The following is a 26,684-nucleotide window of genomic DNA, read 5'->3' on the forward strand; positions in this document are numbered from 1 at the left end:
GCACAGTTCTCTAACTCACCGTACCCCCTCAAATGGTATTCTTAGATGCCAGGCCCTAAAGAACAGATCTTTGATCTCTATTCACATCTCGTTGGCCAAGGTTGGCTCTTTTCCGATGCCAGCAGAGGCAAGATGGAGACCCAATTCCCTCATTTTCGAGGAGGACTGATTGGATGTGATTGTTTATACCTTGTGGACTCGACGGCAAATACCAATAAGCTGATCAGGATTTATACTATCTATCAAACCTGACTCCTGTTGGCTACACAAGAAGGGCAAGACCCCTTTCCAAATTGCACCGCCATTGCCAGTCTCCGAATGCTGAATTTTGGTCTTGCCTCTCAATATCTTCCTCCTGGATTAACATGTTTTACGTAACGGTCTTCTCTATTGTCAACCCATATATTGTGGGAACCCAAGCTGGCGTTAGATGAAGAACAGTGGTAGCATCACAATCTAATCCTTCTCAGGGAATCCTTATTGATCTCCACCGAACGGCTGAAAGACCCAACACAATCGCCAGATGGAAGGCCCTGGTTAACACTACTATTTCATACGAGAAAGTTGTTTTTCAGAAATTTCGAAAGGTCCAGGAGGTCTTTGGGTGGATGGTCTCCTGCCACTTGATCCTCAAGAATTGTCATGTCTTGTTTTTTCCTTCCCACATCTCAGCCTGACGTGTTGTGGACCTGATACCAGCACTCCGGCATGTTGCTCATGGCTTGGGTTAGTCTTGATGTCTTATCAAGCTGGAGAGTCCTTTTGACTTTTATGTTCCATACGTATGTTCTTGTAGGCTGTAGACCTACGACTTCTGTTTTGTGTCTGTAACCACTGACCTGATTGCTGTATTCCCCCCCCCCCCCCCACCAACATGTTAAATAAAGACGAGATCGCTTTAAAACGTGGGGTAATGGACACGATGTAAACCTTTGGAAATATGGTCTTTATTATAATTTACACACCACTTTTATACATATCCCCCAGTATTTCCAACCTGAATGTGCACTGTAAGTCCGTGACCGACAGTTATGTACAGCAACATAGAATTCGCTTTATACGGGTGCGTTATTACCGGAACCATCTGATACAAGACCCAGTGCTGGAGACGACGTGCTAGATGTAGATACACACAGGAAGAAGTAGACGACTCGAAAACTCTTAATTCATTCCCGAAAACTTTACGGAAATAACCATGGAATGTCCAAAACAAAAAGAGAAAAAAAATCCAACAACATAAAATAAAAAAAAAAAAAAAGAAGAAGTATAAAAGTATCCAAAAATTAACCAAAATAGTCTTTTTATACTTGGGTCAAAAAAAAAAAAAAAAAAAAAAAAAAAAAAAAAAAAAAGAATAAAATAAAAGTTAGACTTTAAATTTCCTTCAGAAAAAAATAAAAATTCTGCATTTTAAATCCTCTGTGGCCAAATGAAAGGATTGAGGCGATTTTGAAGCCCAGATTATCGGCCGAACTTCTCACGTAGAATAACATCACTGTCTGGTAATGTCACTATGCTGGCGGCATAAATCAGGGGCAGATGATGTGCTGGCTAGCCCCACCCCTTTATCTCTGATTGGCAGCATCAGCAGTGGGAGGAGCAAGTTAGCGCTTATGAATAATGAGAACTATAGGCATTTGTCAAGAAAATTACAGTAAGCAGCTCAGTGAGAAATACATCATTGGAATCAGTGTCCCTATCCCTAATCTATGCTCCCAAGTATAAACCTGGTGAAAGTTTCCCTTTAAAAGGGGTTGTCTATCATCTCTGCATTGAGAGGTGAGTGATACCGAAGACATTGCATCTACACATATCTGCAGAGGCGTGTGCATGATCGGCAGGTATCACTCATCTCCCAAAGCATAAGTCAGCGCTATTGGACAATCTCCTTTAAAATAGTAGAACTCAATGGTTTAACAGAAGGAAAAAAAAAAAAAGTTTTTTCCAATTTGTTTTTTTTTTGGGAGGGGTTTGGGTGTATAATTAAAAACGCATTAATACATCCCTTAGTTTTACATTAACAAAACTAAAAAAAAAATTTTTTAAAATAAATAGAAAATATATATATTTTATATTTATTATTTTATTTTTGTTTTGTTTAATAAAAAAAAAAAAAATAATAATTAAAGCTGTATTAAAAAAAAAAAAAAAAAAAAAACAACAACAATCTTCTTCCTAAAGTGTGTTCCAAAGTAGTGAATATCTGTGAATATTCTAAATTGCCATGTACACTGATCACCGGGGAAGTTTAATGTCGCGGCCACAGCATGACCGACGTCCGTCCCGCAGGCGGAACCAAACAAAAAGTGTGAAAGCGACGAGGAAATGGGGGGGAAGCGGATCATTACACAAAGCAACTGGTCTAGTTTTCATATAAACAAACTCTGGCCAAACTCCAAAGCGTTCCACAATTTACATAGCAAAATAAATTAAATAAATAGAAATTAAACACAAAAAAAAAAAATAAAAAAAAAAAAAAATCCAACTGTACAAAAAGTAAAAGAAAAAAAATAACACATGACCTCGTCAGTCGCTACTGGTTTAGGCTTTGGAGTATAAATAGTCGTAACGTAGATACCAGTAGCGTGAACACTCACAAACGTACGTTCACACGCTAAAATCCAGCCAGTCTTTTACGGATGATATTGACCAAGAAAAAAATAAAAATAAATAAATAAATGTCATGTTGTGGGGGGGGGGGGGGGCGGATTAAAGACTGGAGAGTGAAATTAAAGAGGATTTGCTCTCGCAGGGTACATCTTTAAAGTGATAGCACATGATAAAGAGGCTGTGCGGCTCCGCGGGGGCGGGGTTTGCTGTGATCATGTGACTACTCAGCATGGAATGTTTAGCTCATTATTTTTCGGGTGCCGCCCGTTAACCTTATAGGATGTGAATTGAATTCCCAAAAGAAAAACACAAAAAAACAGTTCCGATTCAGTCCATGCAAGGCCTCACCAAAAGGAATGAAGTACCAGAGTAAAACAGAGAAGGGAGGCAACAAATTCCTCATAGGCCCCTCCCCCGAGGAACCAAAACCCACAACTGACATTATAAAGAGGGGCGTCAGATTCCTCATAGCCCCCTCCCCCGAGGAACCAAAACCCACAACTGACATTATAAAGAGGAAATAGATCCATTATAGCCCCCTCCCCCGAGGAACAAAAGTAATTGACAGAAGGGAGGCAACAGAGTCCTCATAGCCCCTCCCCCGAGGAACCAAAAGCCATAATTGACATTATAAAGAGGGGCGTCCGATTCCTCATAGCCCCCTCCCCCGAGGAACCAAAAGCCATAATTGACATTATAAAGAGGGGCGTCCGATTCCTCATAGCCCCCTCCCCCGAGGAACCAAAACCCATAATTGACATTATAAAGAGGGGCGTCCGATTCCTCATAGCCCCCTCCCCCGAGGAACCAAAAGCCATAATTGACATTATAAAGAGGGGCGTCAGATTCCTCATACCCCCCCCCCCTCCGCTGAAGAACAAAAATAATTGACAAAGGGAGGCAGATTCCTCATAGCTCCTCCCCCGAGGAACAGCAAAAAAATAAATAATCGACATTATAAAGAGGGGAGGAAAGTTTTTGCATTGAAGTGTTAGGACAGTATATAAAATGCAGAATCTCCATTTCATCATTGACTAGAGAGCAATAATCTGGTGCGGCCACATCTCGCTGACTACAAATCTAAGTACCCCCCTCACTCCCCAAGAAAAGGGCAGTATCCCAGACTCGGCCTTTTCTTTAGAAGAACATGTCAACGTCTTGTGGGAATTTTCCAACAAATTGCCAAGTGTTCAGGCCCAGATCAGTTTTGGAAATTGCACCCAATGGACTCTAATTAAAACGGTTTGTAGATACAGCGCCACTCCAGTCCATGGGCCGTGCCTGGTATTGCAGCTCAGCCTCATGCTTGAGATTGATGCAAATTATAGGACTGATTGAGTTGGTGTGTAATGGGATGAATGGGTAAACGTGTTCCGTACCGGTAGAACATTACGGGTGGGGAGGGAATATGGAGATCCAGCATTTTATTTCCCAAAAGACATAAATAATAAAAAAAAAAAAAAAAAGTCTTAGTAGGCAGTAAGTCCCCATAATGACTGGAGCAAGATCCACACAGAACATGAGGGCTTCACGGTTAGTATTCTAGACAGTCTCTGCAATGAAGAAGTTCCTTCAAGACTTCGCCGCTCCTCAGGGGCGTGCCAAGCTGCTCCTCAGGGGCGTGCCAAGCTGCTCCTCAGGGGCGTGCCAAGCTGCTCCTCAGGGGCGTGCCGAAGAGCAGTGTTAGGCCACTCCCTAGAGGAATACAGACCATTTAGCCGGTTCCTTTCTCCTCCCCCCATTTATTTTTTTCCTCCATTGATGGTTCATGCTGTTCCCTCTCACAAAATAGGTGAATTATCTGAATATTTATTTTTTTTTTTTTGTAATGTAGTCCCAGCGCTAAGAAACTAGAGGAACACGAGACTTAAAGTAGTAACAGAGGTGCTTGTGCTGACTGTGCCGTTACTTGAAGGCTGTAAATTCTCCTGCGGAGGGAGGACAAAAGAAATAAAGTTTATTACAAAAAAAAAGCAGAAAAAGCGTCTGATGCTTGTATGAAGCACAAGCAACACAGAACACGAAGGGTTACAGCTGACCGGACACACAAGGTAAGAGTTAAAAATCAAGAAGGGAGAAGAAAGCATTTCACAAAAGACGGAGAATTTATTTTTTCCTTTTCTTTACTGACTTTTTTGGATTGGGCCCAGTTCAGACTAAGTAACGAGCCGGTGAGCTTTCTGCTCAAGAGTCAGCATAGTAATTCCTCATTCAGAAAGCAAAAGGGATCTCCCCCCCCCCCCCGTCTCTATGAAGCAAAAGCCGCCTGTCTGTGACCTCCCTCTTGCTTGTACCCCCTCTCCTGAAACACTCTGTGATGCAGGACAATATCCCTGTGCTTAAAAAAGGGGTATTCCCATCTTCAAAATCATATCAGAATATGTACTAAGTATAAAAATAATATTTGCAAATACCTCGAATTAGAAATGTAGAATAGTTCTCCTGATTAGCTAGGTGGCTTACCCCATGTGCAGGGCATTGAAGTAGCTTAGGTATCCATGGTTATGACCACTCATATAGTGATAGGTATCCATGGTTAGGACCACTAACTAACAACTAAGCTACTGCAATGCCCTGCACATTGGGAAAGTGACACAGCTAATCAGAAGAACTATACATTTCTAATTGGAGGTATTTGCTAAATGAGATATAGAGATATATATATATATTTTTTTTTTATTTTGCGGGACTTTGAGTCTTGTACTGTCAGTGTATTGTGAACCCACCATATCCCCCGGCCTGGATGGGCGTTTTTGGAGAAGCACAAGCGTACAGACTGAAGTCCTCTGTCTGGAAGCCGGCTCTGTTCAACGACGGCTCAGATGCACTGCGGTGAATTTTTGGCAATGACCGGGCCAGGAGTTCAATGGAGGCGAGAATCTAAGGGGGGGAAATAACAGGGCTTGGTTACATTTTGGGCATCCTGCAGAAGCAATTAGGAAAACGTGACGTCTTACTTCCTGCAACAGCGCCACACCCCCGACCACAGGTTGTGTATGGTATTGCAGCACTGATCCATTCACTTCAGCAAAGCTGAGCTGCAATAATCAGACAGAACCTGCGACAATGGTGTGCAACTACGACTCCCAACATTCCCTGATGGGTGTTGTGCAACTCCAACGCCCAGAAATGACTGCCACTGTACATAGTGGGGAGAACCCCTTTACCTGTGGAAATAAGGGCCGCTCGTCCCTTTTCTTTTTTAGACAGTCGGCCATTAACCTCTTCATCGCTTTGGGACAATTACTCCGAACTTTGCTCAGGTCTGGAGATAAATATCCTCTACCAACCATGAATATAATCTAAAAAATAAATAAATAAATAAATATGAGATTACACCATAAAAAAAAATTGCCATTTCCCATTCTATTCTGTTTCCACCAGGGGGCGCTCACTGCACAATGATTTATTTTAGTTTTTCAGCAGGACCTGTGTGAATTCCAAAGCAGAGAGCTCCCTCTAGTGGTGGATGCAGGTGTTACATGATAATGCTAATAAAATTCTGGGTTCCTTGGTAGCTTTAGACTCAATGTTCATATCCCGATAGTTAACCCCTCACCTGGTCTCTGTTGTTGATATTCTGGTACGGGAGCTGCCCGGTCATTAATTCATATAAAACTATTCCGAAAGCGTAGACGTCAGACTGAAAGCTGTAGGGATTCTTGTCCTGCATCCTAATCACCTCGGGGGCCTACAGGAAAAAAAAAAAAATAGATTACGTCAGTAATGGCCGAGGTGGAGAGAGACGTAGATCTACCCTGCCGGGCTGATCGCTAACGATCAGTGATGGATATATCCATGACGAGTCGGTGATCGATAGATCTGACATTATCTATTGGTTACTGCCTCCTGTACCCGAGGGTTGGTTACCTCCATCCCCTTAGATGCCGCAGCCCTGACTCCCCTTAGATGCTGCAATCAGTCATTTAACCCCCTAACAACTAGACTGTTTAGACATTAAGGGTGACCCCAAACGGTCTGCAACCATTTTTTTTTTCACTGTTCCAATAAACCTAAAGTGAGAAATTAAGAAAGATTACAATCATTAATTAAAAATAAAAAAAATCTACCATTTGGCTTCTGCACCTCTATGCGTCTCCGCGGTAACAGACTACAAACAAACCCCGTGTAGTCTGATTCCGAGGTTATATTCATTTTCCACCTGCTACATTTTAGCCATAAGTAGAGGGCAGATAGAAAAGGAGTCCGATGGCCAGTAGAATCAGACTACGCCGGGTTTGTTTGTTGTCTGTTACCATGGAGACACCAAGGACAGCAGGCAAAATAAAAAAAAAAGTTTTTTTTTTTTTTTTTTTAACCCCTTCACCCCAGGCCATTTTCCGTTCATTTTGCTCCCCTTCTTCCCAGAGCTATAGCTTTTTTATTTTTCCGTCTATATCGCCGTGTGAGGGCTTGTTTTTTTTTTTTTACGGGACGAGTTGTACTTTTGACACCATTGGTTTTAACATACAGTGAATTTTTTTTTACCATGTTCACCGAATGCTTAAACTAACCGGCCATTATGATTCTCCAGGTCATTACGAGTTCGTAGACACCAATCATGTATAGGTTCTTTTTTATTTAAAGTGGTGAAAAAAAACAAAAACACAAAGTTTGTTGAAAAAAAAAGTTGCCATTTTTTCGGAGTTTTGGGGCCGGTGAGGGCTTATTTTTTGCGAGATGAGCTGATGTTTTTATGGTTACCGTTTTGGGGTAGATACGATTTTTTGATCGCCTGTTATTGCAATGTTGCGGAGACCAAAAAAATTTTTAATTCTGCCGTTTTGATTTTTTCTTCTCGTTACGCCGTTTACCGATTGGATTAATTCTTTTTATATATTGAGAGAGATGGGGCGATTCTGAACGCGGCGATACCAAATGTGTGTATATGTGATTATTTTTCATTGTTTTATTAGGAATGGGGCAAAATACAGGTATAGCACATGCCAAAAGGGGGTTAATTAAAACCTATTAAAAAGTTGCTCTATTTATGTTGGGAAGGGTGAACCCCATCACCTTTAAATAATTCAGTGAGAATTAGTGCGGCTGTGATGGCCGTGGCGAGCAGGTTGTATTAGAAGGGTATGTTTCTCCTAATCATACAGCACCTAAATAAGGACCTGCAGTACCAAACTCTGCCTATGTACAAGAGTGGCGCCGTTTTAAACCCCCCCGCAAAATAATAAAAACTTGACCGCCTTTAACAGCGACACAGATTTCCCTACCATCCATAGTATGGAGCCCGATAACTGCTCGAATTGGTGAGAGCCGCTCCACCGAGACTTCACTGTGGCGAGGCCAAAGTCACCGATCTTTACCGTGAGGTCTTCATGAAGAAAAATATCTAGAGAGGGTGATGGGTTAAGGAGAGATTGACCAAGAATATGGATCTGTCGTATTATAGCCCCTCAAGGCCGTAATGCAGCTGACTACTAAACCGCAGCTACTGGACGACCAACTTAACTTGGCGTAAGTCGCGTCACATCACACAAAGGATACTATTGCTTTTCAGATCTCGGTGGATGATCGACTTGGCATGCAAGTAGCTGCAAAGGGAAAAAAAAAAAAAAGTATTAGTGCGAGATCTGACAGTGGAGCTGGGGGACCGCGATGGGGGCAGACACTTACTCCATGCCCTGTGCCGTCTGCCGTGCAATGTCGATTAGCTTTATCATCTCGAATTTGGTCTCTATGATGTGGAGGTGGTGGTAGAGGCTGGAGCCCTCGCACCACTGGGTCACTATTGCCAGCTGGGGTTTGGTGGAATAGCCCATGAAGAGCAGGATGTTCACGTGCCGAGTTTTCCTACAAAAACCGGGAAGGAATCAGGACAACCATTGAGGAACGGTACCAACCAGCCAGACAGTGAATCACTTGATCGTCCTAGCACACGGCCACCCAGAAACAGTAATATGGCCACAATCTTAGTGACTGATGCAATTACCACCAGACTGCAAAGTCAGGGGGCTGGCTGCAATTCCTTGGGTGACCGGAGGGCCGCCATGTAGAGAAAGCAGGAGCCGCAACTCTGACAGGGAAGCTGCCCTGTCATTCTCAGGATTGGTAAGGATCCCAAAGCCTCTACTTCCGAGCTGCATCTCCTGTTTTCTCAACATGGCGGTCCTCCGGTCACCCTGGGAATTGCAGCCAGCCCCCTGAATAAGCAATCATTTACTGACCACTTGGGGTCCTACGGTCCGATCTTTGAGATCCTCACTGATTCAGAGAATGAAGGGCGCAGTCTAGTGAAACGTCATCTCTTACTGAAATGGGAACGCCCCTGTAACTAGCTGCCCCAATACATTAACCAATTTGGGAGGAAACTTGTTTTCGGGTGTAGGGTGAGACTGCTCCTCTGGGTGTTATTGTCACTTATGGCCTGAAAAGACATATGCATACACGAGAGATCTGAACTTGCCTCATCAAAATCCTCCCTCCCTCCCTATCTATAGCCTCTGACCTGCCCTTCCATAATACCTGGATAGGTGAACTTGCCTTCTCAATACCTGCCACCACTCAGTGCTATTCTCAAAATCTATAGCCTCTGATCTGCCCTCCTTAGATAACTGGTTGATGTGAACTTTCCACTTCAATATCTGCCCTCCAGCAGTGCTTTCCTCCCCATCTACAGCCTGTAATCAGCCCTCCCTGAATACCTGGGTGATGTGAACTTGCCTTATCAATACCTGCCCTCCCTCAGTGCTTTCCTCCCTATCTACAGCTTGAATTCTGCCTTCCCTGAATACCTGGGTGATCTGTTCTTACCAAATTGCTTGATAATAACATTTTACTTGGAAATTGTGATGCACTGAAAGAAAGTTTCTTTCCACTCACTAAAAGTAACAAAAGCTAAATATTGAGATCCGAAAAGGAAGATCTCCATTTACTGCGAGCAAGCAGAGATCTGGAGAATTCGTGAGCGACTGACTGCAGAACCTTTCATTATACAGAAACTACAAAAGGAGCAGTCCTCTACTGTCCTACCTGGACTATTCAGGGACTAGTCAGGCTAGAGCATATTTTTTTTGTGTTGTGCTGTCCCTCTGTTGTTCCTCCTGGAAATGTCAATTAATCTGGCAGCTCGGACATATTTACCTGAGCACTCCAACTTCATTTTTAAAGGCCTGTAGTTGCTGAGGCGTCGGTGCGGTTACATTCAACATTTTTACAGCTACATCACCTAGAAAGAAAAAATAAATAAAATAATGCGATTTCCTCCTCCTGCCTGTTGTATGTGCGCTCCTATCTGTATATACACCCCCCCCCCCCCATCACCATGTGATTTCCCCTCGACCCATCTACAGCCTGAAATCAGCCATCCCTGAAAACCCGGCTGCTTACTCCCCTCTCTACACTATGATTTGCCTTATGCAACTTCCTCACCCTCCCTAACGGGAAAGCAGGAAGGGAAGAGCAGACAGTGCAGGCAACACAGTCAGAAATTAGTCTAGATCTGAAGCATCGGCACAGCCGGCTATGTAAAGAAGTTGTTCAGATGCAGTCTAGTCTAGATCTGAAGCATCGGCACAGCCGGCTATGTAAAGGAGTTGTTCAGATGCAGTCTAGTCTAGATCTGAAGCATCGGCACAGCCGGCTATGTAAAGGAGTTGTTCAGATGCAGTCTAGTCTAGATCTGAAGCATCGGCACAGCCGGCTATGTAAAGGAGTTGTTCAGATGCAATCTAGTCTAGATCTGAAGCATCGTCACAGCCGGCTATGTAAAGGAGTTGTTCAGATGCAGTCTAGTCTAGATCTGAAGCATCGGCACAGCCGGCTATGTAAAGAAGTTGTTCAGATGCACTCTAGTCTAGATCTGAAGCATCGGCAAAGCCAGCTGTGTAAAGGAGTTGCTCAGATGCAGTCTAGTCTAGATCTGAAGCATTGGCACAGCTGGCTATGTAGAAGGAGTTCCTCAGATGCAGTCTAGTCTAGATCTGAAGCATCGGCACAGCCAGCTACGTAAAGGAGTTGCTCAGACTCTACGGAACAAAAAGAAATAAAAAATGCAAATGAACAATAAAAGACATTCAGTGCCAAGGTTCCCATAGCCTTTAAGAGATTATTGACTGTAGCTTCTCAAGATGCCAGATGGTACAATCTTTACACAGCAGTGTTAACAACCCAATGAAAAACTGCATGCATTTTACAGCGGGTTTCACATGCAACTCCAATCAGTTGTAAATATAGTCACATAATTTAATTTCTTGGTCCTGAATCCAAACAAAGGGTTAAGTGCTAGCTCCTTTCTCTTAAAGAAGAATCTGTCAGTAGGATAAACCCTCCTAAGCCATCTATATGGGGATGTAAGTCATAAGAAGGGGAATAAAATTATACCTTAATATCTGCGATCCAATGTTTTATTCCAGAGAAATCCACACTTTATTTTTTAATATACAAATGAGCTTTTAAGATCTTTGGGCGGGACAGAGATCTCCCTGAGAATTTGCCTCCAGAGCTTATTGTAAATGAAAGGGGGAGTTACCAGTGTGAGACATGTAATGACAAAGTTCTGATCTCACAGCAAAACGGTGTGGGACTTTAACAGTACAGCAAAGCTGAGCTATGTCTCATTACAAACACATTTTAAAGCAGCAACTCTCCTGCTGTCAGCTCAGCTGCAGAGCTATGAGAGACTATGGCTAATACTTCTTTAGCTTTCATCTCACACAACAAGTGAGGAGGGAGAGAAAGTACAGGAGAGTTACCAGCCCTTGGAGAACAGAACTATAACTGCAGATGTGTTTGTAATGAGACAAGCTCAGCTCTGCTGTACTATGCTAGTTATAAATCACACTGCTCTGCAGTGAGATCAGGCTGTCAGTCTTTACATTCCTCACATTGGTGACACCCCCTGTAATTTACAATAAGCTTTGGAGGCAGATTGTCAGGGAGAGCTATATCCGGCCCATAGATCTTAACAGCTCATTTACATATTAAGAAACATGTGGATTTCTCTGGAATAAGCCATCTCATCGCAGATATCAAGGTGTAATTATATTCAGCTTCCTATAACCTGCATGCCCATATAGACGGCTTAAAAAGTAGAAAATAAAAACTTATGGCCCCAATCAGGATCAGCAATATTCTGTTCAGTCCACGTACGTACCGTGCCACTTTCCCTTATACACAGTCCCAAAAGAGCCAGATCCTATCCGCTGTCCCACGGTGATCTGTCCGTCTGGGATTTCCCAGTCGTCACTGGAGTCTCTGCGTCCGAGTGTTTTCTGGAAGAGAAACCCCGGTCAGTGCAGCCGCCGGTGACCACGTCGGGAGTCGCTTCATATAAGCCGACTTACCATCCGACTCCGGTCTTCTGTGGAGGAAGAGGACGATTTGCGCTCCCTCTGCTGACCGGGGGATTTCTGCAGAGCTTTGACATTTGTGAGGGATCCTGGCAGGGAAGCCGGAGGGGTGGCGGATAAGCCTGGGGTGGTGCCTGTCAGCGCAGAAGAAAAATACATTAGAAGGGACAGAAAGATTAGAAAAGGAAAAAAAAAAGCCAATAGGGCTGATAATGGGGTGGGGCGGCCTAAAACTGCAGTCAGGAGACCCCGGTGGTTCAGCATCAGTCTAGTGCTGCCAGATTGTGTCAGGTGTAACCCCTCCGAGTGAGGGCTCTCTTTCATAATTAGGATGTTGGTGATGGGAATGTGGCCTAATTAAAATACTCAAGCGGGGGGGGGGCGCAACCCACATACTCAAGCGGGGGGGGGGGGGCGCAACCCACATACTCAAGCGGGGGGGGGGGGGGGCGCAACCCACATACTCAAGCGGGGGGGGGGGGGGGGGCGCAACCCACATACTCAAGCGGGGGGGGGGGGGGGGCGCAACCCACATACTCAAGCGGGGGGGGGGCGCAACCCACATACTCAAGCGGGGGGGGGGCGCAACCCACATACTCAAGCGGGGGGGGGGCGCAACCCACATACTCAAGCGGGGGGGGGCGCAACCCACATACTCAAGCGGGGGGGGGGGGGGCGCAACCCACATACTCAAGCGGGGGGGGGGGGGGGCGCAACCCACATACTCAAGCGGGGGGGGGCGCAACCCACATACTCAAGCGGGGGGGGGCGCAACCCACATACTCAAGCGGGGGGGGGCGCAACCCACATACTCAAGCGGGGGGGGGCGCAACCCACATACTCAAGCGGGGGGGGCGCAACCCACACACTCAAGCGGGGGGGGCGCAACCCACACACTCAAGCGGGGGGGGCGCAACCCACACACTCAAGCGGGGGGGGGCGCAACCCACACACTCAAGCGGGGGGGGCGCAACCCACACACTCAAGCGGGGGGGGCGCAACCCACACACTCAAGCGGGGGGGGCGCAACCCACACACTCAAGCGGGGGGGGCGCAACCCACACACTCAAGCGGGGGGGGGCGCAACCCACACACTCAAGCGGGGGGGGGCGCAACCCACACACTCAAGCGGGGGGGGGCGCAACCCACACACTCAAGCGGGGGGGGGCGCAACCCACACACTCAAGCGGGGGGGGGCGCAACCCACACACTCAAGCGGGGGGGGGCGCAACCCACACACTCAAGCGGGGGGGGGCGCAACCCACACACTCAAGCGGGGGGGGGGGGCGCAACCCACACACTCAAGCGGGGGGGGGGGCGCAACCCACATACTCAAGCGGGGGGGGCGCAACCCACATACTCAAGCGGGGGGGGCGCAACCCACACACTCAAGCGGGGGGGGGGCGCAACCCACACACTCAAGCGGGGGGGGCGCAACCCACACACTCAAGCGGGGGGGGCGCAACCCACACACTCAAGCGGGGGGGGCGCAACCCACACACTCAAGCGGGGGGGGCGCAACCCACACACTCAAGCGGGGGGGGCGCAACCCACACACTCAAGCGGGGGGGGCGCAACCCACACACTCAAGCGGGGGGGGGGGCGCAACCCACACACTCAAGCGGGGGGGGGCGCAACCCACATACTCAAGCGGGGGGGGGGGGGGCGCAACCCACATACTCAAGCGGGGGGGGGGGGCGCAACCCACATACTCAAGCGGGGGGGGGGGGCGCAACCCACATACTCAAGCGGGGGGGGGGGGCGCAACCCACATACTCAAGCGGGGGGGGGGGCGCAACCCACATACTCAAGCGGGGGGGGGCGCAACCCACATACTCAAGCGGGGGGGGGGGCGCAACCCACATACTCAAGCGGGGGGGGGGGGCGCAACCCACATACTCAAGCGGGGGGGGGGCGCAACCCACATACTCAAGCGGGGGGGGGGCGCAACCCACATACTCAAGCGGGGGGGGGCGCAACCCACATACTCAAGCGGGGGGGGGCGCAACCCACATACTCAAGCGGGGGGGGGCGCAACCCACACACTCAAGCGGGGGGGGCGCAACCCACACACTCAAGCGGGGGGGGGGGCGCAACCCACACACTCAAGCGGGGGGGGCGCAACCCACACACTCAAGCGGGGGGGGCGCAACCCACACACTCAAGCGGGGGGGGCGCAACCCACACACTCAAGCGGGGGGGGCGCAACCCACATACTCAAGCGGGGGGGGCGCAACCCACATACTCAAGCGGGGGGGGCGCAACCCACATACTCAAGCGGGGGGGGCGCAACCCACATACTCAAGCGGGGGGGGCGCAACCCACATACTCAAGCGGGGGGGGCGCAACCCACATACTCAAGCGGGGGGGGGGCGCAACCCACATACTCAAGCGGGGGGGGGGCGCAACCCACATACTCAAGCGGGGGGGGGGCGCAACCCACATACTCAAGCGGGGGGGGGCGCAACCCACATACTCAAGCGGGGGGGGGCGCAACCCACATACTCAAGCGGGGGGGGGGGGGGCGCAACCCACATACTCAAGCGGGGGGGGGGGCGCAACCCACATACTCAAGCGGGGGGGGGGCGCAACCCACATACTCAAGCGGGGGGGGGGCGCAACCCACATACTCAAGCGGGGGGGGGGCGCAACCCACATACTCAAGCGGGGGGGGGGCGCAACCCACATACTCAAGCGGGGGGGGGCGCAACCCACATACTCAAGCGGGGGGGGGCGCAACCCACATACTCAAGCGGGGGGGGGCGCAACCCACATACTCAAGCGGGGGGGGCGCAACCCACACACTCAAGCGGGGGGGGCGCAACCCACACACTCAAGCGGGGGGGGCGCAACCCACACACTCAAGCGGGGGGGGCGCAACCCACACACTCAAGCGGGGGGGGCGCAACCCACACACTCAAGCGGGGGGGGCGCAACCCACACACTCAAGCGGGGGGGGGCGCAACCCACACACTCAAGCGGGGGGGGGCGCAACCCACACACTCAAGCGGGGGGGGGCGCAACCCACACACTCAAGCGGGGGGGGGCGCAACCCACACACTCAAGCGGGGGGGGGCGCAACCCACACACTCAAGCGGGGGGGGGCGCAACCCACACACTCAAGCGGGGGGGGGCGCAACCCACACACTCAAGCGGGGGGGGGCGCAACCCACACACTCAAGCGGGGGGGGGGGCGCAACCCACATACTCAAGCGGGGGGGGCGCAACCCACATACTCAAGCGGGGGGGGCGCAACCCACACACTCAAGCGGGGGGGGGCGCAACCCACACACTCAAGCGGGGGGGGGCGCAACCCACACACTCAAGCGGGGGGGGCGCAACCCACACACTCAAGCGGGGGGGGCGCAACCCACACACTCAAGCGGGGGGGGCGCAACCCACACACTCAAGCGGGGGGGGCGCAACCCACACACTCAAGCGGGGGGGGCGCAACCCACACACTCAAGCGGGGGGGGCGCAACCCACACACTCAAGCGGGGGGGGGGCGCAACCCACATACTCAAGCGGGGGGGGGCGCAACCCACATACTCAAGCGGGGGGGGGGGGGGCGCAACCCACATACTCAAGCGGGGGGGGGGGGCGCAACCCACATACTCAAGCGGGGGGGGGGGGGGCGCAACCCACATACTCAAGCGGGGGGGCGCAACCCACATACTCAAGCGGGGGGGCGCAACCCACATACTCAATACTGTGATCAATACATATTTTAAGCAGGAGCATGAGCTAAATACACATTATAAGCAGGGGTGTGGTCTAAATACATGTTTTTAGGGTGTTGTCTGCCTTAGGGTCAATCAGTTTTTTTTTTTTTTAAAACGTGGATGTGGTTCAAATACAACTTATGTGGCCCAAATACTTTTGTTTTTCCCCCCTTGTAGGTGGGGGTCAGGTCTTAACCTTTTTTGGGGAATTGGGTGAAGTCCAACTACATTATTTCTGAGCGTGCAGTGTGACTTTTAGCTTGACATGCAGCACTCAGGTTAATGGTGGGGTTAACTTATACAAATGGGTGGGCCCAATGTTAGTAAATAAGTTTTGGGTTGTCCATATTTTTCAGTCGTGAGGCCAATTATGGTCTGAAGGACATCTCAACATGGGCAAAGCAAGCCTTAGCAGACGGGGGTGGCCGACGCGTTTCAAGACGGGGTGGCCGACGCGTTTCAGGTCGGGCTGGCTACACTACAGTCCAGTATGGAGTCTATCACACAACATCCCAGCATACACAATGGACAGACAGACAGATGGGGTGATGAGGTGTTACTTGGAAATTAGCGGCATAAATAAATAGCGAAAATTAATTCTACTAAAAAAGAAAAAAAAAAAAAAGAGAGAAGGTGAAAGCACAGACGTTGGGCTCCTCGTGGGGGTGCACGGCTCAACCGGGCTCTAGTACTACACACAGGACAAGACTAAACAAAAAAAAACACAGATAACTACATCTACTGGGAGAAAAAGAACATCCAGCACCGCCTGCGAGGTGTGAATGAAGAGCAATAGACAGTGCGAAATCAGAGGAACTTTTAGCTCATTTTAGGGAGTAGTTAAAAAAATATTTATAATAAAAAAAATAAAAAAAAAACAACAAAAAACAAGTATAACAGCCCAACTACCTCTGCAAACGGGGTCGGACTCAAAATCAAAGACTATTTCACTGGGGAGAGAATGGAGGAGTGGGCTGGGGTTCCGAGAGTGGTATTTCCGATGGCAGCGCGTCGGCTGGACCTGGGGGGCTGCGGGAGAAAAACAGGTATAAAGGGAATAAAAAAAAAAATAAAAAAAAAAAAAACGGAGAATGGTGGGGAGGGGATAAAGAGAGCAGAAAAGGGGGATTAAAATGTAGTAGTAGAAAGCGGGGTGGGGAGAAAAATTAAAGTTTGAGTTGGGAGGGCAGAATTAATAAGACAATTAGCAAAATATACACACATTAATATTCACAGTTTAAATTGATGAGGGGGGGGCAATCAAAGGCAAAGTGGGGGTTTAGGGGGATCTAAAAAGATATGTCCACCTCTGCAACCAAAAGTTATTTTCTATTGCTTCAAAACAAGACATTTTGTATATACAGAAAAAAATCTGCAAAATCCGACTACATAGGGATTGTTTGTAGTCTGTCACCATGGAAACACGACTACATAGAAGCTGAATATATAAAAAAATAGAAAGTGCAGTGAAGCAAAATAAGGTTGCAAAAGTCTACACATCCTTTACCGAGCATTCAACTTCAGCTGTTTCTTGTGTTTTAGATCTGACCGCCATACAGTTAGTTCCCAGCTTTCCCAGACTCCCCAACAAGCATTCAAGTCACTGATTGGGGAGGTCTATGACACGCCCCATATGTTAATTTAAAGGGGTCAAAAAAAAAATAAAGTCGTCCTCATTTTACTGATTTTCTGACGCTCCAGTTCCGAAACTTCCCGGTTCCCCGTCGGTCTCTGTACTTCTGAGCACTGGTTGGCTGCGGCTGTCACATGACTAGATGCGTGACAGTGATTGGGCGTGTGCTCAGTCACATGATCAGATTCTGGAGAGTGCAGAGACCAGCGGGATCTTGGGAAGACTCAGACCCGAGTCTGGGAAGGCTGGGGGGAGGGGGGGGGGGGGGCGTCAGGACGGGGTCTATGCTCTATATGAACACTAGGGGGGGGGGGGGTGGTCACCCAATTCTGGCAACAGAAGAAACAGCTGATGGGAACTTTATAATATTCGGATGACTCCATTGCTTTTATTTTAAAGGGGAGGGGAATTAAGGAGAATAAAAAAGTTATTCTGCACTAGGGAAAAGAGTATGAAATTAAAAAACAAATATAGGAATTTTATTAAAGAAAAGGGATTAAAATACTTAAAAAATATATATATATAGGCGTCTAAGTAAGGGCAGGTAAATAAGTATATACCACAGGTAGTGACTGGCAGGAAGTCTGGGAATCTAGACCAAATGTAACGATACATGATAAATTGTCTGATGTGTGTTAGACTATGAGGACACAGACAGAAGACGGTCGTAATTAACAGCTGATGGAGAATATGGAGGTGGATTCATGTGGGATAATTAAAGAAGGACCCTTCCCCTTCCTCTCCTGACACCAATGTACAATCCTCCATGAAATAAAACCGGTTGCCCCTCGGTTGTTTCTCCTTTAAATGCATGAAAACTGGGAGTCCCTTGGCAACGGGGGCGTGTCCCCATGCACTGATTGGACAGCAGTGAAGACACGCCCTATAAAGAACAAGTAAAGGTTCTTAATCATTCGCGCACTTCCAGGAGGAGCAACAGCAGAATATATATTTTTTTTAAATGGGAAATTCAGGGGAGCGGAAGGGTCCTCAAATATGAGGAGATGTAAAGGAGTCACTTACCTCCCTCGCTGCGCTGAAGGCCCTGGTCTCGGATTAAGTCCTAAATAATAGAGAAAAAGAGGCACATGAGATGGGATTCAAGACCCTTCTAGATCGGTCACCCTGCCATGAATTATGCAGATAACCCATTAATGTGAAGGGGCGCGGTGTAGTACTTCCATTTCTCCTGTGGGGGTGCTGTAGGGAAATTGGTCAGGTTTTGCTATAGATTATAGCAGAGCTACGGCATTAAATTCTAGGTTGTGATGCCGCAATCCTGGAGGCGTCCGGCCACTCACATCGATATTAACAGGCTCAATGGTGTTAATGTGAACGTTGGGGGCGGAGGACGACCGGTCTCGTTGGCCAAACTGGTTTCTGTGGTCTTCGTCGGCAGGTCGGAACGGCTGGGGGATGGGAATGGACTTGGACGGAGAACTGCTGGGGAGACTGGGAGGCCTAGGGGGGGAAAAAAAAAAAAAAAGTGAGCTCAGTGCTGCCACCTATATGGAAAAAAAAAGCAAATACACTAGTTATTCAGCCTGCCCCACTGAGAAGTCCTGGAGACCTTCACTGGATCCAAACCACCATATTCTGCATCCTACCCGTGTGACCCGTCAATGTCCACTAGGATTCATGGTCCATTGGGTGAAGGATTAGAACAATATGGCTGCAGTCATGTAGAAAGAGCCCTGCCCCTGAGGGGATAAGTCACACCCCCTGAGGGGATAAGTCACACCCCCTGAGGGGATAAGTCACACCCCCTGAGGGGATAAGTCACACCCCCTGAGGGGATAAGTCACACCCCCTGAGGGGATAAGTCACACCCCCTGAGGGGATAAGTCACACCCCCTGAGGGGATAAGTCACACCCCCTGAGGGGATAAGTCACACCCCCTGAGGGGATAAGTCACACCCCCTGAGGGGATAAGTCACACCCCCTGAGGGGATAAGTCACACCCCCTGAGGGGATAAGTCACACCCCCTGAGGGGATAAGTCACACCCCCTGAGGGGATAAGTCACACCCCCTGAGGGGATAAGTCACACCCCCTGAGGGGATAAGTCACACCCCCTGAGGGGATAAGTCACACCCCCTGAGGGGATAAGTGCATTTATGTCAAGAATGGGGGTCCAAAATTCCCAAATTTAACCTCTAACCCAACCCGGCTGTAATGACAGTGAAGGTTGCTGCCCATGCTCCGTTGCCCATAGGGGGCGCCCTTGCAACGATAGTGTCAGAGTATAGAGGGACATAAGGCTGTTCCTTGTATTAGGATGGCGGAGTTATTAAAATGAGAAAGGGAGACGGACGACCGTGACAACTCATGGTGGTCTGACCGCCGTCCTCCATGTCCCAGGAGTGCTGGCAAAACCTTACTCGCTGACATCTGGAGGGGGCGAGGGCGAGCAGGATTCCACGGCTGGGGCGACCTCCTCGAAAGGACCTTCATCCTGAGATATCGGGTGGTGCTCAAAGAACTTTGAGACGAACAGCAAACTGCGGGATAAAAAAAACAAAACAAAAACAAAGACTCAGCATCTGGCTGTACCGTATTTTACTCCGCAGAGTCGTTTCGAGATGTCTCTGACAGGCAGATGCAGAGTCAATGACAGCCAAACATCCTGCTGAGAAGGCAGAGACGGGTTATTACCATCCCTGCCCTCCTGACTGCAGAGTATATGGTCCTCAGAGAGCTTAGGGTGTACAGGTCAATACCGGGCACTGCGGCTTACTGCTCCAGTTTCGGTGATCGAGTGATCGCCAAGTGCTGCTGGGGGACAGGGGACCCGGATCAGCTCTACAGTGCAATCAGGAGGCAGGATTGTCCCAGTATACGGGATGTAGAAACTAGCAAGTACATAAAAAAAGAATAAAAAGCAGGAAACTAGTTAAAAAGTCCAAAGTAAAGTTCTCTTAGGACCTCAGGGGCGGGACTAACGTTTCCATTTTTGATATTCGTTATACTTTATTATGCATTTACATATAATATGTGTGCATAATAAAAAATAAAAAAATACATGTGACCATAGAATGCAACTATCAAAAACTGCAGCTTTAGCCCCGCCCCCGAGGAACCAAAATGATTTTACCTTCTATAAAAGACTGGGAACAATTGGGATTAAAAATTATATAATTTTTAGTGACTTTTTAATGAAAAATACCAAAATAAAAAAAAGTAAAGTATTAGGCTAAGTGCCCACGATGCAGAAATGCTGCGGAGCGTTTCTGCATCTCCCTGGCGGAAAAAACGCATGCAACCAGCATGGATTTATATAGTGTGACCAAGTTACGATGCTGCAAATGCAGCATCAATAGTAAAAACAATAAAAATAAAATGGTGAAAAAAACAACAACAAAAAACGACATTATACTCACCTTCCGATTGCCCCCGGTCTTTTTCACCGGGGTCTTCGGCGGCTCGCGGTGGTGTAAAAGGACCTTCCATGATGTCATTTAGTCATGCGACAGGTCACACAACCACCGACGTCAGTGGTCGTGTGACCGGTCACATGACTAAATGACGTCATGGAAGGTCCTTTTACACCACTGTGAGCTGCCGAAGACACTGGACGCACAGGAGGAGACCGGGGGCCATCAGAAGGGGAGTATAATGTTTTTTTTTTGTTTTTTTTTATTTCAATTCTTTTAACTACAGGTACTATGGTAATCGCGTCTGGATGAGAGTCTCCTCTTCTCCAAACCCGGGAACCATCCGCACATTGAACCGTATGATATCCACATGTGCACATGTAGTCATGCGGATATTATGCGATTCAATGCAAGTCAATTGGGGCTAAAACGCTGCGATTCGCAAAATTAATGAACGTGCTGCGAATTTTTCCGCAGTGATAATCCGCATCATGTGCACAGCACATGCAGATTATCATTGGGGAACATGGCAGACCTTCTACCAAGCGTTATTTAAGCGTTTCCGTGGCGGAAATGCCGCTGCAAAAATGCATAGTGGGCACACAGCCTTAAACAAATAAATATGCAAAAACAAGTTATCAAAAAAAATCACATGTATTATATAAAGCAAGCTGTGTCTAGTTATTAACATGGGAAAATGGCAAATGTTCCATATCTTTACAGTGAAGGAAATAAGGATTCGATCCCTTGCTGTTTTTGTAAGTTTGCCCACTGACAAAGACATGAACAGTCTATAATTTTAAGGGAAGGTTAATTTTAACATTGAGAGAGAATATCCCCCCTAAAAATCAAGAAGTCACATTGTATAAATCCTACAGACCAGTTAGACGCTCCTAATCAACTCGTTACCTGAATTAAAGACAGCTGTCTTACATAGTCACCTGTATAAGACTCCTGTCCACAGACTCAAGTAATCAGTCAGACTCTAACCTCTACAACATGGGCAAGACCAAAGAGCTTTCTAAGGATGTCAGGGACAAGATCATAGACCTGCACAAAGCTGGAAGGGGCTATAAAACCATAAGTAAGACACTGGGTGAGCAGGAGACAACTGCTGGTGCAATAGTAAGAAAATGGAAGAAATACAAAATGACTGTCAATCAACATCGATCTGGGGCACCGTGCAAAATCTCACCTCATGGGGTATCCTTGATCATGAGGAAGGTGAGAGATCAGCTGAAAACTACACAGGGGGAACTTAATGATCTCCAGGCAGCTGGGACCACAGTCACCAAGAAAACCATTGTTCGCACGGTCCCCCTGCTCAAGAAGGCACATGTGCAGGCCCGTCTAAAGTTTGCCAATGAACACCTGGATGATTCTGCGAGTTACTGGGAGAAGGTGCTGTGATCAGATGAGACAGAAATTGAGCTCTTTGGCATTAACTCAACTCGCCGTGTTTGGAGGAAGAAGAAGGATGAGTACAACCCTAAGAACATCGTCCCAACCGTGAAGCATGGTGGGGGAAACATACTTTGGGGGGTGCTTTTCTACAAAGGAGATATGACGACTGCACCATACTGAAGGGAAGTTGGATGGTGTCCTGTATCGCGAGATTTTGGCCAACAATCTCCTTCCCTCAGTAAGAGCATTGAAGATGGTTCGTGGCTGGGTCTTCCAGCAAGACAATGACCCAAAACATACAGCCAAGACAACAAAGTAGTGGCTCAAAAAGAAGCACAGTAAGGTCATGGAGTGGCCTAGCCAGTCTCCAGACCTTAATCCCATAGAAAACTTATGGAGGGAGTTGAAGCTCCAAGTTGCCAAGCGACAGCCTCAAAATCTGAATGATTTAGAGATGATCTGCAAAGAGGAGTGGACCAAAACTCCTCCTGACATGTGCACAACCCTCATCATCAACTACAAACAACGTCTGACTGCTGTGCTTGCCAACAAGGGTTTTGCCACCAAGTATTAAGTGTTGTTTGCCAGAGGGATCAAATACTTATTTCTCATTGCAAAATGCAAATAAATTTATCTAATTTATACAATGTAATTTTCTTGGATATTCTATATCTCAATGTTAAAATTAACCTTCCCTTAAAATTATAGACTGTTCATGTCTTTGTCAGTGGGCAAACTTACAAAAACAGCAAGGGATCAAATACTTATTTCCCCCACTGTATAGCCAGTTATACAGCTTCTCATCAAGCACCTCGAAATCCCGGGCAGTGACAAAGGCAAGTGTTAAATATATTGTCTTCCGCCAGTCACCACTAGATGGAGCTCACTACAGACAGTTATTACAGAGTTCAATCAGTATGCAGAGCTCCCTCTGGTGGAGGCTTCAGGAAGACCGTATCTTATTATTTAACTCTGTAGATTTAAAAAGGCATTGAAAAATTAAAATTTAGGATCTAAATACAACAAAAGCGTTTGCTTCATTTGCTCTGGAAACAGAATATGGGGGCCACCAGTGACGGCAGCCTTTTCTTCGGGGACGACTTACTCGAGTCGGTCGTAGTTGACGCACATGAGCGGCACCTCCGTGCTGCATCGCTGGTGGAACTTGTACCCGCATGTCTGGCAGCGAAAACCCTGGAACAGCAGCTTCCGGCAAAAGTCACAGAACGCCAGAGTGAAGAAGGTTTTCCGTACCTGAAAAAGAAAAGAAAAAAAAAAACACTGTTATGTGACATGTCACAAATAAAAAATTTTGCTGTCACAGAAGAAAAATAAAAGGTTTTGCAGCAGCGGAGGGAAGAGGACTAGCGGCATCGTAGCTCAGCCGAGCTGCCCTGTGCATAGTCCACGTCCTCCCATTGTACCTACAAAGTTATGTGTGGTGAGGGGCACGTTCTCCAGGACTTCCACGTGCAGCTCCTCCCCGGTCAGCCAGCTGATGTCCGTGTCCCAGCCGATCGGCTTCTTCTCTCTGTAGTGATGAAGGAGAGGTGTTATACATTTTCAGCAGAGTCTTATTGATGGTGGGGGACAGATTTGCCAATTTGCTGGATTACAGATGGCCAGGAAGGGTAGTAATGTACCCCCCCCCCCCCCATTTCTATATATATTTTTCATAATATAAAATTATATTTAATATATGTGTATCTCTTTCTTGGGAATAAAATATATATATATATATATATATATATATATATATATATATATATATATATATATATATATATTAAAGTATAATGTGCAAAAAAAGGACAATATGGAAAAAAATATATTGAATATTTTACCAAGAAAAATAAAATAAAAAAAGTACAAAACCGCAAAGTGAATACACACTAATTATTAAATATAGAAAAAAATATGAAAAATAAAAAAGACCCAAAAAACAAGAATTTTCCTATTAAGAAAAAAAAAAAAAAAAAAAAAAAAGTGTGTAGGGGTCAAGTAAAAAAAAAATATTTTTTTTTATTTTTCCTTCCTTTTTTCAGCTATTTTTAAACAAAGAATTCTATATCTTGTTGGGTGCTTAATATATTAAAAAGAGTGGTGAAGAAAGAAGCCCAACAATTTGCTTTACTGTCGAATTCAGGGGATAAAGAAAAAAAATAAAATAGTTTGGGGCGACGTGCACGATCACTGAGGAGCATCTGCTCTTTTAGGGTTTATACTCGGGTCACTGTAGGGTTATAGGACCGGAGACGCTCACCCGTCCTGCACCCTGTACACCGCACAGCATTCTGGGATCAGACCTCGCATCATCAGCGCTTTCTTTAGACTGTCCCGTACGGTCACTCCACACCGGGCTGGTACCTGCAAGGACAGAAAGAAAAAAAAATCCTGACTACGAGATCTTACAAGAGGTTGTCCAGGATTTAGGTCTTGGCGGCCCCAACCGATCAGCGGATTACTTCCTGCTGCAGCGGGACCTGCAAACAGCTCCATACACCATGTAGTGGCCATTATTTGGTACTGCAGCCCGGATCACATTCACCTTAATGGATTGGAGCCGCAATACCACGCACAGCCTGTGTACAAAAGTGGAGCAGTTTCTTAAAGTTTGCAATTCTGTTTCGTTAAAGATTTTGCAAAATGAGCTAAATAAGAACCTGTCAGTGAGTTCAATCCGAGTTCCTACCTTCTGATTTATGACCACATCAAAAGTTCAGTTCAACTTTGCTGTGGTCATAATAAAAAAGTTACAAACGCCTCAAATGAGCTCACTGACAGATTTTCATTTAACTCATTCTACAGACAGCAATGTTCAGGGAAACAAAGGGTGAAAAATGAAAGGCTTCGTGTCCTTTAAGGCCCCAGGATTAGCAGCGTTGCGTTCTTCGGGCAGATGACTGGGTACGAGCGCCCGCTCCGGAGGACACTCACCACCGTGCGCTGCTTGTTAGGTAGGAAGACTCGGACGATCGGCTTCTGAGGAGACTTGGGGTTGATCCGGGAGAGGTCGGAGGGGTTCTGTAGGACGGAGAGAGATGAAGGCGCTAGAGACAGGGTGGAGGGGACGGATGACAGATTCATTTCTGACGACAGGGAAGAGGAGTCCGTGCCGTTCCCCATGGACTCCAGTAACTGCTGCTCCCTCTGCTGGAGGGCATCCAGTTTGCTTGTGTACTCTTCATAAGCCTGCGAGGGGGAGAAAGAAATAGTCAATATCTGGTCTGACATTCTGTAACCACACGTCCAGGTTTACAAAAACATGGCTGCTTTTGTCTAGAAACAGCGCCCCATCTGTCTACAGGTTGTGTCTGGTACTGCAGATCATACATTTAGTCAGTGGTAAAAATGGGGTGCTTTGTTTAGGGTCAGAAAAGAGTTACAAAAGGAGGATCCGACAATGAAAGCTGTGTAATACTCCCTTTGCCCTGCGGTGGTGCTGCAGGGAAACTAAACACTTACTGCCAGGCGATCCCTCAGATCACAGCTGATCGCAATCTGCTGATCACAAGGTGACCCTTTAACAATAAAACCCCATTGGCAGTAATTATTCTCTGTTATCAGACACGTAGATGACACATCCCCAGTGCAGAGGACCTTCACATACACACGGTGATGGTGAGCGGGCGGATGGCAGTAAACAGGCGGCTCCGCCAAGGGGATTGCAGAGTTGAAGGATGAGGCAGAGATGTTTGGGAGCTCCAAACAGAGATCATAACAAATTTCAACCTCAGTTTACACAATGTGGGGAGATAAATCATGGACCTGACAGGGAGGAGGGCGGTGGAGGACATGTTTTGTAGGCACTTAACCCTCAGTGACCCACTAATAAGTGTGTACACCATATAAATAGATATAGAGAGATATTGAAACAGAACACTCTGTAATGACTATATAATATAAGAGTTCACTTTTTGTATTGAAGAACATGTGGAATTATATACTTAACAAAAAAGTGTAAAACAACTGAAAATATGTCTTATATTCGAGGTTCTTCAAAGTAGCCACCTTTTGCTTTGATGACTGCTTTGTACACTCTTGGCATTCTCTTGATGAGCTTCAAGAGGTGGTCACCGGAAATGGTCTTCCAACAATCTTGAAGGAGTTCCCAGAGATGCTTAGCACTTGTTGGCCCTTTTGCCTTCACTCTGCGGTCCAGCTCACCCCAAACCATCTCGATTGGGTTCAGGTCTGGTGACTGTGGAGGCCAGGTCATCTGGCGTAGCCCCCCATCACTCTCCTTCTTGGTCAAATAGCCCTTACACAGCCTGGAGGTGTGTTTGGGGTCATTGTCCTGTTGAAAAATAAATGATGGTCCAACTAAACGCAAACCGGATGGAATAGCATGCCGCTGCAAGATGCTGTGGTAGCCATGCTGGTTCAGTATGCCTTCAATTTTGAATAAATCCCCAACAGTGTCACCAGCAAAGCACCCCCACACCATCACACCTCCTCCTCCATGCTTCACGGTGGGAACCAGGCATGTAGAGTCCATCCGTTCACCATTTCTGCGTCGCACAAAGACACGGTGGTTGGAACCAAAGATCTCAAATTTGGACTCATCAGACCATAGCACAGATTTCCACTGGTCTAATGTCCATTCCTTGTGTTCTTTAGCCCAAACAAGTCTCTTTTGC

The 26,684-nt window shown here is 47.3% G+C and overlaps 1 protein-coding gene across 2 annotated transcripts in view; it reads right to left on the reverse strand.

The window, feature by feature from the left end:
• Positions 1–931: 931 nt before the first annotated feature.
• Positions 932–26,684, reverse strand: part of BRAF (B-Raf proto-oncogene, serine/threonine kinase) — a 40,618-nt gene continuing 14,865 nt past the window's right edge. Inside the window, exons 3-20 of one of the 2 annotated variants that reach the window (XM_073650143.1) lie at positions 24,982–25,236; positions 24,308–24,411; positions 23,473–23,575; positions 23,150–23,298; positions 19,648–19,767; positions 18,569–18,728; positions 18,291–18,330; positions 16,544–16,663; positions 11,907–12,046; positions 11,717–11,834; positions 9,706–9,790; positions 8,239–8,415; positions 8,110–8,156; positions 7,836–7,954; positions 6,170–6,301; positions 5,778–5,912; positions 5,337–5,490; positions 932–4,538 (exon numbers count right to left, since the gene is read on the reverse strand). In XM_073650143.1, the coding sequence (XP_073506244.1) occupies positions 4,516–4,538; positions 5,337–5,490; positions 5,778–5,912; positions 6,170–6,301; positions 7,836–7,954; positions 8,110–8,156; positions 8,239–8,415; positions 9,706–9,790; positions 11,717–11,834; positions 11,907–12,046; positions 16,544–16,663; positions 18,291–18,330; positions 18,569–18,728; positions 19,648–19,767; positions 23,150–23,298; positions 23,473–23,575; positions 24,308–24,411; positions 24,982–25,236 (2,181 nt within the window). In that variant the 3' untranslated portion in view covers positions 932–4,515. The remainder of the gene's footprint in view (positions 4,539–5,336; positions 5,491–5,777; positions 5,913–6,169; positions 6,302–7,835; positions 7,955–8,109; positions 8,157–8,238; positions 8,416–9,705; positions 9,791–11,716; positions 11,835–11,906; positions 12,047–16,543; positions 16,664–18,290; positions 18,331–18,568; positions 18,729–19,647; positions 19,768–23,149; positions 23,299–23,472; positions 23,576–24,307; positions 24,412–24,981; positions 25,237–26,684) is intronic. The other variant, XM_073650144.1, reaches the window with a different exon arrangement.

The sequence above is a fragment of the Phyllobates terribilis genome, unplaced genomic scaffold (assembly GCF_046119375.1).
Source record: "Phyllobates terribilis strain yellow unplaced genomic scaffold, ASM4611937v1 Scaffold_10__3_contigs__length_209671492, whole genome shotgun sequence".
In the NCBI taxonomy this organism is placed as follows: domain Eukaryota; kingdom Metazoa; phylum Chordata; class Amphibia; order Anura; family Dendrobatidae; genus Phyllobates; species Phyllobates terribilis.